Source organism: Erinaceus europaeus, chromosome 12, assembly GCF_950295315.1.
Source record: "Erinaceus europaeus chromosome 12, mEriEur2.1, whole genome shotgun sequence".
Lineage (NCBI taxonomy): Eukaryota > Metazoa > Chordata > Mammalia > Eulipotyphla > Erinaceidae > Erinaceus > Erinaceus europaeus.
In genome coordinates, this window is record NC_080173.1 from 48,988,745 (window position 1) to 49,002,026 (window position 13,282).

Sequence of the window (13,282 nt, forward strand, 5' to 3'; positions counted from 1 at the left end):
AAGCCATCCTGCACTTGTTACACAAGTGATATGCACAATGAAATGTAATTTACATGATTATATAGAAAAGTCAACTGATAAAAATGATATGTAGCTGAAGGCAGAGCATTGAAGGGGGAACCCAAACATCTAGGGTACTCGTTCTTTTTTTATCACTGTATATAAAATAACTACTCCCCTCATATTATGGTTTTGTTAATGTCTCCTTTCATAAATAAATAAATAGGAAAAAAATAACTACTAACTGCCATCAAGCTGGCATTTCTGAACATACTGTTTCACTGGAACCTACCATTTTTCTTGAAGTGTTCATTTTACAGATAAAATAAATGCCAAGAACTAATTTGTGAACTTTGGCAAATCATACTTCAAATAAAGAGAGACTTAAACCAAAAGTCTTGAAACAATCAGAAATAATGCTTACTAAAGCATTCTTGAAGTTCAGCCAAAAGCAGAATTTCATTTTTATTTGTGATTAAAATTATTTTACCCAGTAAACATCAACATTCTAGACAGTCTGGAATTACAGATCAAAACTGTCTGTGTGATAATCCGCCCCTGAAAGAAAAAGGTGCATAGACACAGAGAAACCCCACAAGATGCATTTAAGGAAACAGTAGCAGAGAAGGAAATGCTGTAGCTTTGTCTCTGCATTTATTTATGATTTATTTATCACTATTTGCCTGCTACCTTACCACACAAATAATTTGAGACAGTGATGGCTGTTTTACTCTTTAAATGCCCTTTCCAGAACTCACCTGTAGTATATCAAAGAACTCACCTGAAGTATATTATATCAAAGAAACATCTCAAAAGAACTAAATTTTGTCTTGTAACATAGTATTAATAATGAATAAAAAATATTTTTTAAAAAGAACTACATTTTGAAGCTAAATTTATAAAACAAAGAAATCTTTTAGCATTAAAAAAAATGATCTCAAGAAGGTTAAAAATAGAAAATAATAAGAGAAGCCAGGTGGTGGCACACCTGGTTAAGCACACATGTTACAGTGTGCAAGGAACTGGGTTCAAGTCCCCGGACCCCACCTGCAGGGAGGAAGCTTCACAAGTGATAAAGCAGGTCTGCAGGTGTCTCTCTGTCTCTCTCCCTCTCTATCACAGCCTTCCTTCTGAATTTCTGGCTGTCTCTATCCAATAAATGAATAAAGATAACAAAAAAAAACTTTTAAAAAAAGAATACTTTATTTAAAAAAAGAAGAAAATAATAAGAAATGCTTCAGTCATCAGTAATCTTCCTCAACTGAGACCCAAATGTCCAAATATCCCAAAACATAAGATAAAGTTGACAAATGAAAATGCTTCAACCAAAAAAAAAAACCTCCACAAACCACTAGCTAATACTCAGAGGCCAAAGATACTGCTTTATTTGTATTTTATCATTCTTTACCCAGAAAAAAAAAAAAGCTTCTTTTCATGGTCCAGGAAGTGACACAGTGAATAAGGCATTGGATTTTCAACCAGGAGGCCCCGAGTTCGATCCCCAGCAACATATGTACCAGAGTGATGTCTGGTTCTTTCCTCCTATCTTTCTCATGAATAAATAAATTCTTTTTTTTAAAAAAATGCTCTTTTCTACCTAGACTCTGAAATGTCTAAGCCTTGTAGATTTCTTTCGCTTAGTTATTGTTCCTTTCTCTGTGTCTTCTTTTAGCCAAATGCTAGCCTTTATGAAAGCGGGAAGATAATACTTCATAATTGGAGAGGGAAAGCCCATTGATTGTCCCTCCCATTTCCAGCATTTACATGACATTTAATCCTTACTGTTTAAACATCTTTGGTTTCATAGCTTTGGGAGGGGTGGGGCAAGATGACCAACATACTATAATGGTTACTGCATTTTTTTTTAAATTACCTTAGAAGGGTGTAATAAGAATTACTCACTAGTGAACTATTGCAAATTTACAAAACATCTCTTATCCCATAGAGAAATGGTATACTGTAATATAATACTATGCTTCAGAAACAAGGTAAGTGGACCATAAAAGCTTGCAAAGGAACTGTACCGTAAAGGGAATTGTCATCTATTTAACAATGCATCCCAATCAAAGACAGAATATTAGATAACAAGTGACTGGATATAAATATTAAAACATATACATGCTTTGACAGAAAAACTGTCATGATAAAGAAAGGTTTTCAGTAAATAAAAGTCAGATGTTTTAACATAAAGCTAAAGAGATGAAAAAAACTTTTTTTTTTTGGAAGCATGCATCTTTCTGTACTTGGTTCTATTGCTCCAGTCCATCTGGATGAGATGGTGAGATGGGAAAATGGGTTCAAACCTGGGTGGTGCCAATGGCAAAGCTTCCCAGGTAAGCTGCTTTGTTGGCCCAAAAGACATTTATTTTAATTGTGGCAAATTACACATAACCTAAAGTTTAAATCTTAATTATTTTAAAATGTACAGTTCAATAGTGTTGTGTACATCCATAATGTCATGCAGCCATTCTCCAGAGCTCCCACCACACAAAACTAAAACTTTATAACCATTAAAAATTCCTGTTTCAGCTGGGAGTATGGATAGACCTGCCAATGTCCATGTTCAGTGGAGAAGCAGTTACAGAAGCCAGACCTTCCACCTTCTGCATCTGCTGGGAGTAAGGATCCTGGGTCCATACTCCCAGAGGGATAAAGAATATGAAAGCTTCCAAGGGAGGGGGTGGGATATAGAACTCTGGTGGTGGGAATTATGTGGACTTGTACCACTTTTATCCTATAGCTGTGTCCACATTTTTTATCTTATAATAAATTTTTAAAAAGTCAAAAAAAAAATCCTGTTTCTGAGAAATTTCACTCATGTACCAACAACTTAACTGAAATAAAATAATTCCTTCTGCTCAGTCCCTGGCAACCATCATTCTCTTTTTCTGTTTTGGAATATGACTATACCCAGAATCTTATAGAAATGAAACCATACAGTGTTTAACCTTCAAGAAGTACTTTCAAGCCAGGAGAAAAAAACTATTATCAAATGGAAAATATTTAAATTAAAAAGGAATAGAAAACAAAGAAAAAGAAAATAAAAGGTAAAAAAAAAAAAAAGAAAGAAAAACAAATAAAATGGCAAAAAGTGAACAAGGAAAATTCTAAATTTCAGTATCTAATAAGTGACCTCAACCATAACATTAGTAATTAAGAGTGGACATATTTCTAAATGTCTATTAAAAAAACACAATAAAAGCATGAGCCTTTTATTGTGTTTTTATTGTAGAGTGAAAAAAAATCCTAAATTTCAATGTCACAAAATGACTCTAGAGTAATATTGACTGTTAGAAATAGATTAACGCTCTTTTCCCCCAAATAGTTTTAAACAAAGACAGGTGATAGTTCTTTTTATAGTGCGGAAGATTTTCAATTTGACGTAGTCCCATTGGTTTATTTTTTACTTTTGCTTTCCTTGCTGTTGGATTTACATCTCTAAAGACATTTCTGAAAGGAGATGATAGGAGAACACAGTGTTCTGCCAATGTTTTCTTCTATGTATTATGTGGTTTCCGGTCTAATATTCAAGTCTTTGACCCATTTTGACTTATATGTGCAGTGAGATTCAGTGATACTGTTTTCATTCTTCTGCATGTTGCCACCTAATTTTCCCAAAACTATTTAGTGAACAGACTCTCTCCATGTAAGGTTCTGGGTCTCCTTTGTCACAAATTAACTGTTCATGTGCAGGGCTTATTTCTAGGCTATCAATTCTATCTCAACTGACATGCGTTTCCTTTTTTGTTCCAGTACTACACAGTTCTATTATAGATATGTGATGACTACAACAATCTTGTAACTCATAGTTTCCCCAGTAAAGTGACTAAAAAAAAAAAAAGGAAGGAAGGAAGGAAGGAAGGAAAGAAGGAAGGAAGAAAGGAAGGAAGGAAGGAAGGGAGGAAGGGAGGGAGGGAGGTGAAAATCAACAGTCTCTTGGTTTCTGGAGATTTGATTGCAAGGAAAAAAGTTGCTGTCATATCAGTCTCAAATTTAATCAGAAAGTAAAGCATTTAACTTCTATCTCATTCTTCAATAATCTTTCTAAAATTTTTTCCAATTTTTCTTAGACATTCACTGCTTGACTAAAGCTGTTACTGAGATATATATACCAGTAAAACTACTGAGTTTTTCTTACTAGTAGATAAATAAAACATTTAATACAATCTCAAAACACAAAGGTAAACAATAAAGTCACAAACTTCTCCAACCCTAAAAACATGCTGATTGAAATAAAAGTAGAGTCTGTGGCCATCCCACCCTGAACACGCCCAATCTCACCTGAAATAATCACGGAAAGGAACAATTAAATAAATCTGGAGCCAATGTTCATTTTAACTTTAATTTTAAGAAGACAATAAGAATGAAAAGCTACGAGTTTGATGGGAATTTTCCATCCTCATTATATTAAGCATTTTAATTAAATTTTTTAATCTGGGGGTGTGCCCTGCAATTGGGAAATCATGAAGCAAATTTAATGGAATTACTCTTTCAGGAAAAAAATTATCAGTCATCAAAACTTCTGAAAGATTAAAACTGTAATTCTGGAAAAAAAAAAAAAAAGAAATTTTTTTTCTCTAGATATAGTAAATGCCCTAGAGCTCTGACCCAGCTTAATAATAAAGAGCCAGTAGAGTGGGTTTGTGAAAAAGAAATCATCCAATTGCGGATTAGCCAAACTGTGGCAGGGATTAAGAAGTGACGGGGGAAAAGGAACACCCTAAAAGTGTGTATATAAGGGCCAAGAGGCAGTCTGCAAGGACACTCTTCGCTGGCACCTCTCCTGTTCCCCTGAACAAGCTAAGCTGAGATCATGTCTTGTTCATCTCGCGTCTCCTCCTCCAGAGCTGGGGGCAACTACTCCATGAGGGGGTCTGCAGGGGGGAGTAGTTTCAGTAGTGGAAGCAAATGCGGCCTGGGGGGCAGCTCTGGTCGGAGCTTCAGAGGAGGCGCAGGCAGTTGTGGCATGAGTGGGGGATCCAGCGGTGGCTTTGGAGGGGGTTTCGGTAGCTGCTCTGGAGGGGGTGGGTTTGGAGGTTCTTCAGGCTCTATGGCCGGCTTCGGTGGGGGCTCTGGCTTTGGTGGAGGCTCTGGCTTTGGTGGAGGCTCTGGTTTTGGTGGAGGCTCTGGCTTCGGTGGGGGCTCTGGCTTCAGTGGGGGCTCTGGCTTTGGTGGGGGTTCTGGCTTCGGTGGGGGCTCTAGTTTTGGTGGAGGTGCTAGTGGAGGCATCTACAGCTATGGTGGTGGGATGGGTGGTGGAATGGGTGGAGGTGTTGGTGATGGGGGGCTTTTCTCTGGAGGTGAAAAGCAAACCATGCAGAACCTCAATGACCGCCTAGCCAGTTACCTAGACAAGGTCAGAGCCCTGGAAGAGGCCAATACTGACCTAGAGATCAAAATCAAGGAATGGTATGAGAAATTTGGCCCTAGATCTGGAGATAATGGATCTGGAAGAGATTACAGCAAATATTACCCCATAATTGAAGATCTCAGAAATCAGGTGAGACAACCCAAAGATGAGTTTTTATTGCTGTTCACTGTTCACTTCTATTAAGATCATGTGCATCAATGAAGGATTTAAGTCAAGGATTTGAAAAAATATTTGCTTGTATATGTGAGTTTTAACTGATAGCGGTGTATATATAGCATCTAACCACACTTATTTTCTGTTTGCATCTCAAGGTTATTTCTGCATAAGAATAAAGTTTATACAATGCCAGTCAGCTAGTTAACATGTGTATGTAAAATTAATGGCAATGACTGGTCCATTCCCCTGCACCACCGTAAGCCAGAGTTGAGCAGTGCTCTGGTAACAATCAAAAGGAAGAAAGGGATGGTAATGGGTCAAAGCTAGTTTAATAATGTCATTGTTAATTCTGCCAGGTGGATGTATTTCCTTATCTCACTAGATTTGAATGGTCTTTACAGCCTCTTTTCTTCATGGGAATCTGGTACAAATATAGTGGTGGAGTCTAAAATTTCCAGCCACTGCTCCATGGGACATATATTCTTAAACATTTGTTTTAGAAATGAAATTCATGCTTCACACTAATTTCTGGAAGAGCTCACAGAATACTTGATCTTCCAAAGTAGCAAAAAATATGCAGAAGACTGTGTTCCTGAAAACAATGTGAATTGCCTATCCCAATAAACATACAAAATGCGACTTTCTGAAGAAAAACTTAGCCCAAATACATTAGGGTTAAAGTCAGTGCAGGTGCCATTATTGCATAAGTTTTCAAAGCAGTTCACCATTGAAACTGACCTGAAGACATCTATCCTCACAAGAGGGCATGCAGACACAAGGAAAGACACATCCATGATTCATTACTATTATTGTCTTTCTAGATCATTACTGCCACTATTGAAAATGCTGGGATCGTTCTGCAGATTGACAATGCCAGACTGGCTGCTGATGACTTCAGACTGAAGTAAGAAGTGTTAACCCTTGCAAACAAATTTTATATGAGAGTTTTGATCCAGATTCTTAGAGCACTCTAAATTTTTTAAATCAGATCTTTTAAGGGAATCAAGATCCACAAACACCCCAAATGTGATCTTTTAAGAACCATCATCCCACCAACAGGAAAAGAAAAAGGCAAATTGAGGGTGGAATTGGGTTTATGGAAAACAGTGAAGGTGGCTCAGTGGCAGAATGCAGGACTTGCAAACATGAGGTCTTGAGTTTGATGCAGACACCACACATAGCAGAGTGATGCTCTGACTCTCTTACTCTCTCTCATTGATAAATAAATATACTGGACATAAATAGAATGAACTTTAGGTTCCTAGAGGAAAACGCTGAAGAGTAAACTTAGCAACCTTCATTTATCAAATTGCTCTGAGGAGAAAAGTTTTACTTAAATATGTGAGAATGGACAATATGCCCTTTGAAATGTACCAAAATATCTTGCTGCTTCCCCTTCCAGGTACGAGAATGAGCTGTATCTCCGGCAGACCGTGGAGGCTGACATCAACGGCCTGAGGAAGGTCCTGGATGACCTGACCATGACTCGGTCTGACCTGGAGATGCAGATTGAGAGCCTCACCGAGGAGCTGGCCTACCTGAAGAAGAACCATGAAGAGGTAGGAATGCATTCCACTTCGTTTAAAGTCTTTGAAATGTATGTCCCCCTGCCCCCACATCCACTATATAAAAATAAAATATATTCTATCTGAATAGATTTCCCATGGAGGGACTTATGGTGAGCAAGTTATATTTGGCTACGGAGGGAAAGTTGTGTGTGTAGGGGGGGGGGGGGCGTTTCTTCACAATACTAGTTCCAGCTTTTGGTGATCTGTGCCCATCTTAGGAAGTCATTGCTTTTCCTTCCCTTCTCATCAGTATGGACTTTTTTCTTCATGCTAGGAAATGAAGAGTATGCAAGGCAGCTCTGGTGGGGATGTGAATGTGGAAATGAATGCTGCCCCAGGAACTGACCTGACCAAGTTACTGAATGACATGAGGGCACAGTATGAGGAGCTGGCAGAGCAAAACCGTCGGGAAGCAGAGGAGCAATTCAACAAGCAGGTCGGTTGTCACCACCAAATCTGAACCTACAGCCACACACAAGGCATTTCTGCCCAAGTCATTAGCCTCCAAGTTTATGTCTTTATTATTTTGAATTATTATTATTATTTTATTTAGAGTGCATCCCTGCAAGCACAGATCTCTACAGATGCTGGGGCAGCCAGTTCTGCCAAGAGTGAGATAACAGAACTGAAACGTACTCTGCAATCCCTGGAAATTGAGCTGCAGTCCCAGCTGGCGATGGTATGTGCAGATAGCTTTGAGACTCCCCGGCAGGGAGTTAAGCAATTCAGTTTTCTTTCTTTGCCAAGGCGTTCTACTTGGCACATAATAAAAGATGTTAAGGAGAATTGTATTATGGTTGTAGAAAGTGTAAAATCATTCCAACTAAAGATAATATGCTCTTTTTTGTAATTGATTTAATTTTTTTAAATAATGCCAACAGAAATTAAGGAGGCGGTGCTACCACAAAACAGAGTGTGTGTTGATGAAGGTATAATGCCAGGTGTGGGGGGGATAGCATAATGGTTCTGCAAAAAGACTCTCATGCCCTGAGGCTCTGAGGTCTCAGGTTCAATCCCCCACATCACCATTAGTCAGAAGTGAGCAGTGATCTGGTAAAACAAATAAATAAATATTAAATTAAATTAATAAATAAATAAAATAAGAATAAAAAGAAAAACCGTAAAAGTATAATACCAGTATCCTAGAAAACTTTGTGTTCTTTAAAAATTATCCAGTGTCTTATTTCCATCATGAATCTCTTACTTGCTTTTTCTCGTAGAAAAGCTCCCTGGAAGGAACCCTGGCTGATACAGAAGGTGGCTACATGGCTCAGCTGTCAGAAATCCAGATGAAGATCAGCAGCCTGGAGGAGCAGATCTGCCAGATTCGGGGAGAGACTGAATGTCAGAATGCAGAATATGAGCAACTGTTGAACATCAAGACCCGCCTAGAGATGGAGATTGAAACCTACCGGTGCCTTCTTGATGGAGAGGGAGGAGGGTAAGTGAAAGTTGTGAACTTCCCAAAATGCATACTTTTATGAACCTGATGTTATGGAATCAGAAAGCTGTTTGGGGAGTTGGAGATTTATATATATATAAACACAGTCAAAGATGTCTGCCTTTATTCGGGAAAGCTCCCTCTACAGAAGGTTCTTCTGCTTAGGCAAACTACAAAGGAAAAAAAAAAATCACTCCTCTCTTTCTCTGGTGGTTCTGATTTTGAGGGGGTGTTTTATTTTAGAAGCTCAGGATCCAGAAACACAGGATCGAAAGGTTCAATGTCTGGGGACTCAAGATCTGGAAGCTCTTCTGGCCAAGGAAGAGGTAGGCTTGTTCTTAATATTCAAGATAATTTTATAGTTTAAACATAAAGGTGTGTTTTGCTTGTCATATTAAAAAATGTACACTACTCTCTAGAGAATCATAGCCAAATAACATGCTTAATAAATGTCTTGAATTTCTCTTGAGCTGTGTTCCTGTGGTAGCTTCTAAACTGATATTATGATTCTATGATTTTTTTCAGATCCAAGCAAGAGTAGAGTGACTAAGACGATCGTAGAGGAGGTGGTAGATGGCAAGGTGGTCTCTTCTCAAGTCAGTAATATTTCTGAGGTGAAATTTAAATAAGCAATTTCCAGATCAAGGGTGTCTTTCAGAGAAAAAATTGAAAGACAGCAATAGAGAAATCGCACCAACCTAGTCATCTTTCTGGATAACTTCAGGAAAAGTGTTGCCATCCAGAAGCAGAAGACTAGCCAATTTTTCTGCATCCTCTTTTTTTTTTTCTTATTAGAATGCGCTTGAAAAACCTAATATGCAACTTTGCTTTAATTGTTTCTGTGCTTCAATAAACTGACTTTTGCAAGTTAACTAAATGTCTCATGAACTTATTTTTTAATAAATTCAATACTGTGCCTAGAAAGAAGCTATTGATTTTGATCTAGCTGCATTACTGTGATACTTAAATTGATTCATTATTTATAAAGTAGCTTCCCCATAAAAGTCAAAACTACAGCCATTTTGTAGGTGGATATCTTTTAACAAGATCACATCAGTGATAGATGAAACTGACCTCAATATTCCGAAAACTATAGAGCTCTGGCCACAAACAAGTCGTACTATGTGAACTGCCAATCTATAATTAATCAATATTTTAGTTCTTTATGTCCATTATGAAGCTGTGTGTTTCATTTGATATATGAAATATAAATTAGGCTGGAGAGACAGCAAAGTAGTTATGCAAAAGATGTTCATGCCTGAGTGTCTGAGATCCTAGGTTCAATTCCTAGTACCACCATAAGCCAGAGATGAGCATTGTTCAGGTCAATCTCTCTCTCTCTCTTTCTCTCTCTCTGTGTGTGTGTGTGTATGTGCGTGTTTAATCTCTGTATCAAAAAAGAAATATAAACTATGCTCACGATGCTTACATTTTAGATGAAAAGAAAAGGCGAAACACAAAGAAGATAGTAATCAGTATAGACTGTTAACAGTGATGGGCTCGAATTTCACAGTATTCCATAAAAGTGCCACAGGAACCTGACATTGAAGGATACTGAGAGATAGGCCAAAATTGAAAGATCTTAACAAGGTTCCCATGGCACTTTCGTGGAATGTTGTGAAATCAAGCCTTTCAATGGATAAGTAATGTGACATCAGACTTCTAAAATCCCCACAGAAGAAATGCCCAGGTGATTGTTCCCTTGCCAAATTCAGTCACATCTCTAATTCAAAAAAAAAATGCCACTTAACCAAAGTGCTCTTTCCTCACTTTCCATTGCTAGGATGTTCATAGCCCATCCCACCTCTATACTACTCCTGAAGCCACAAGGCTCTGTCTTGTCTTGCCATGTGATAAAGGCTGCTGATGTACAATGGTAGATGGTAAAGGGTAGATCCTGGCAAGAGCCAGACATAGGACAAATTCCGGTTGGGTAAAGACTTTCCCATACAGGGAACATAATATGCCCAGATCACGATAAGAGAATCATCTCCAAGACCAGTCTTCAAAGAAAGAATAACCTTAATATTACAAAAAGGTAAACCTGAACAAATTCATGTAAATTACACCTTCAAGTATAAAAACAGTAGGGGTAGTATAAAAGTATCAGATGTTAGTAATTAAAATAAGCCCCGAAATGAAGTTTCTCATATTATAGGCATGTTGAGTAAAACATAAGGCCAGGAAGATAGCTCAGCAGTAGCAAGTAGGACTTAGAAGTATGAGACTCCAGAGTCAATCCCAGGCTCCGGCAAATGCTAGAACTGAGTTTTTATGTCTCTTTCATAAAAATAAATAAATGAATCATTAAAAATATATGTGTATGCACATACAACATTGAAATTTTAGGCATAATGTCACTACTGCTTGGTCAACCACAGAATAAAGTTAATAGCTAAACATAAAACCATTACTCAATAGAAAAAGACACAAAGAAGTGGAAAGATATTCCATGTTCATTGGTTGGAAGATTAACATTATCAAAATGAATATACTATACTACCCAGAGCCATCTACAAATTTAATGTTATCTCCATCAAGATCCCAACCACATATTTTAGGAGAATAGAACAAATGCTACAAATGTTTATCTGGAACCAGAAAAAAACTAAAATTGCTCAAACAATCTTGAGAAAAAAGGACAGAACTGGAGGCATCACACTCCCAGATCTCAAATCATACCATAGGGCCATTGTCATCAAAACTGCTAAATACTTGAACATGAATAGACATACTGACCAGTGGAATAGAGTTGAGACCCCAGAAATAAGCTCCTACACCTATGGACATCTAATCTTTGACAAAAGATTACTACTTCCTCAGACTAATAAATGGGGATAGGGGAGTTTCTTCAACAAATGGTGTTAGAAAAAATGGGTTGAAACACACAGAAATGAAACTGAACCACTATATTTCACCAAACAAAAAGTAAATTGCAAGTGGATCAAGGACTTGGATTTTAGACCAGAAAATATCAGACACTTAGAGGAAAAATATTGGCAGAACTCTTTTCCACATAAATTTTAAAGACATCCTCAATGAAATGAATCCAATTACTAAGAAGACTAAAGCAGGTATAAACCTATGGCACCATATCAAATTAAAAAGCTTCTGCACAGCAGTAGAAATCAATACCCAAACCAAGAGACCCTTCACAGAATGGGAGAAGATCTTTACATGCCACACATCTGACAAGAGTTTAATAACCAAAATATATAAAGAACTTGCCAAACTCAACAAGAAAACAAATGACCCCATCCAAAAATGGGGAGAGAACATGGACAGACTGTTCACCACAGAAGAGATCCAGAAGGCCGAGAAACACATGAACAAATGCTCCAAGTCTTTGATTGTCAGAGAAATGCAAATAAAGACAACAATGATGTCGGGAAATTGTGAGGATGTGGTTGAGCTCAGCAGGGCTCACAAAGCACCCTGCATTCTTGATACTATGGCCTATCTACATAATCATTGTTTTGCCTGAAAGATTCCCACCCATTCCATTCCTTTGATCTATCTTCTTTCTACACTCAAGACCCTTCCTGCCTCCAGGGTAGTATTAATCTTACCAGTTAATACCCTTGCAATAGTTGCTAAGGAAGTTCCTACCTTTCCAACTCCATTTTGCCTTTCTTCGCCCCTTTCCTAGCCATTTCCATTTCCAGCTTTCCACTTCTGTCTTTTAAAAGCCATGGTTCCCTGATCAATAAAAATATTGCATTGCCACACTGCCATGAGTTCATGAGTCATCTCTCCTGCATTGCTGAGTGAGTAGCAGCCCAGGCTGGCTCCTGTCGAGTTCTCTCCAACCCAGAGAGTATGTGCCCAGGAAGAGGCACCCCCACACTAGCCCGGCACAGTGAGATACCACTTCACTCCTGGGAGAATGTCATACATCAGAAAAGGTAGCAGCAGCAACAATACTGGAGAGGTTGTGGGAGCAAAAGAACACTCCTGCACTGCTGGTAGGAATGTCAATTATTACAAACCCTGTGGATAACAGCCTGGAGAACTCCTAGAAGGCTAGATAGAAGTGGACCTTCCTATGACTCTGTAATTCCTTTCCTGGGGATATATCCTAAGGAACCCAACACACCCATCCAAAAATATTTGTGTATACCTATGTTCCTAGCAGCACAATCTGAAATAGCCAAAACCTGGAAGCAACCCAGGTGTCCAACAACAGATGAGTGGCTGAGCAAGTTGTGGTATTCATGCACAATGGAATACTACTCAGCTATTAAAAATGGTGAATTCACTGTTTTCAGCCGATCTTGAATGGAACTTAAAGGAATCATGTTAAGTGAGATAAATCAGAAACAGAAGGGTGAATATGGGATAATCTCACTCATAGACGGAAGCTGAAAACTAAGAACAGAAGGGAAAACACTAAGCAGAACTTGGACTGGAGTTGGTGTATTGCACCAAAGTAAAAGGCTCTGGAGTGAGGTGGGGAGGGAGGCCTTAGGTCCTGAAACATGATGGTAGAAGACAATCTAGTGGGGGTTAAATTGTTATATGGAAAACTGAGAAATATTGCAAACTATTGTATTTTACTGTTAACTGTAAGCCATTAATCCCCCAATAAAGAAATTTTTTTAAAAAACTACTCAAACAAGTAAAGCAATATTAAGTTTCTTAAGTCAGAAATACATTACACATTAAACTACCACAGCAAATTAAACTTTGTAGGTCTTTCCCTATTGAAAAGTTAATAGAACTAGGGAAACAGCTTAATGGTTATGC

The 13,282-nt window shown here is 38.0% G+C and overlaps 1 protein-coding gene across 1 annotated transcript; it reads left to right on the forward strand.

Annotated features, from left to right (window-relative positions):
* The first annotated feature begins 4,966 nt into the window (after window positions 1-4,966).
* On the forward strand, window positions 4,967-9,380 carry KRT24 (keratin 24). Its single transcript, XM_060204888.1, has 8 exons — window positions 4,967-5,500; window positions 6,349-6,431; window positions 6,930-7,086; window positions 7,370-7,531; window positions 7,649-7,774; window positions 8,316-8,536; window positions 8,780-8,862; window positions 9,062-9,380. The coding sequence occupies exons 1-8, from the start codon at window positions 4,967-4,969 to the stop codon at window positions 9,163-9,165; spliced, it is 1,470 nt and encodes a 489-aa protein (XP_060060871.1). The 3' UTR covers window positions 9,166-9,380.
* Window positions 9,381-13,282: the final 3,902 nt, after the last annotated feature.

Bases quoted from the DNA above. Each gene is read 5' to 3' on its own strand.
- KRT24 (XM_060204888.1), top strand. From the start codon at position 4,967: ATGAGTGGGGGATCCAGCGGTGGCTTTGGAGGGGGTTTCGGTAGCTGC. The intron at 7,775-8,315 runs GTATGTGCAGAT...TTTTTCTCGTAG, and splicing joins TGCAGTCCCAGCTGGCGATG to AAAAGCTCCCTGGAAGGAAC. The intron at 8,537-8,779 runs GTAAGTGAAAGT...GTTTTATTTTAG, and splicing joins CTTGATGGAGAGGGAGGAGG to AAGCTCAGGATCCAGAAACA.